The following is a 1232-nucleotide window of genomic DNA, read 5'->3' as shown; positions in this document are numbered from 1 at the left end:
AGAGAGAGAAAGAGAGAGAGAGAAAGAGAGAGAGAGAAAGAGAGAGAGAGAAAGAGAGAGAGAGAAAGAGAGAGAGAGAGAGAGAGAGAAAGAGACAGAGAGAGAGAGAAAGAGAGAGAAAGAGAGAGACAGAGAGAGACAGAGAGAGAGAGAGAGAGGGAGAAAGAGACAGACAGAGACAGAGAAAGAGCGAGAGTGAATCAGAGAAACATTAAAACATCTGATTTTAAATAAGTTAGTGATGAATCGGTGACACCAAATATGTGGCGCCAAAACAGCTGTCTCCAAACATCTCATATTCATGTAACTAGTTGGTTCCATATTCATTACAAAACACCATGAAACAAAGAAAAGGCTACAGGGGGCTTGAGTTTGCTTAATCCTTTTTGTGTGGTTAACCTTTTAGCATTTAAACTGGCCAGATCAGTCCAAATATTCTACCATTTCAAACTGGCCAAATCTAGCCTGACACCTTGGGCAAGTGTCTTCTTGAGCCTCAGTGAGTGAATTTTGTAGATGGAAACTGCGTGGAAGCCCATTGTATATATATTTGTGTGTGTGTGTGTGTGTGTGTGCCTTTGCATCTGCGTTTGTCTCTCTCACATACATACACTCACACTATTTTACAACCATAACTTAGCAGTCCAACAAAAAAGGACTGATAGAATAAGTACCAGACTTAAAAACATAAGTGCTTGGGTTGGTTTGTTTGACTAAACCCTTCGAGGTAGTGCCCCAGCATGGCCACAGTCTAATAACTGAAACAAGCAGAAGCCTGAAACAACAACAGACAAGCAAAGAGCACAGCTTTTACCACAAGAATTGGTAAAAAAATGAAGCTTACTTGGTTGATATTAGACATATGAATATGCTTGGGTCATTGTTGAATTCCTGGACAATTGTTGATCGGTTCTTGGGGCTTACTTGACCATCAATACGACGGAACTCATAAAGAGCAGTTTGAAGGTAAACTTCCAAAATGTCTAACAGCTGAAAATAAAAAATAAAATGAACTTATGTTAACATGTCTGTATGGCAGAGTGGCCTTTGGTTTTTTCGTTTTTTTTTCATGCTTTTGTTTTTATAACGTTGAATAAGCATAAGGTATAGCTGTGTGGTTAAGGAATTTGCTTCCCACCCATGTAGTTTCGGGTTCAGTCATGTTGCATGGAAGCTTGACCAAGAGTTTTAGGCACTCCAATACACATGTCTGTGCCTGTGTACATAACCAT

The 1232-nt window shown here is 39.7% G+C and overlaps 1 protein-coding gene across 1 annotated transcript in view; it reads right to left on the bottom strand.

Moving 5' to 3' along the window:
- LOC106880798 (DNA excision repair protein ERCC-6-like 2) overlaps positions 1–1232 on the bottom strand; it is a 29851-nt gene that overhangs the window by 7663 nt on the left and 20956 nt on the right. Inside the window, 1 exon segment of the mRNA XM_014930915.2 lies at positions 845–1013. Coding sequence (XP_014786401.1) covers positions 845–1013 — 169 coding nt within the window.

Source organism: Octopus bimaculoides, chromosome 18, assembly GCF_001194135.2.
Source record: "Octopus bimaculoides isolate UCB-OBI-ISO-001 chromosome 18, ASM119413v2, whole genome shotgun sequence".
Lineage (NCBI taxonomy): Eukaryota > Metazoa > Mollusca > Cephalopoda > Octopoda > Octopodidae > Octopus > Octopus bimaculoides.
This window is presented reverse-complemented; position numbering and strand designations above follow the sequence as displayed.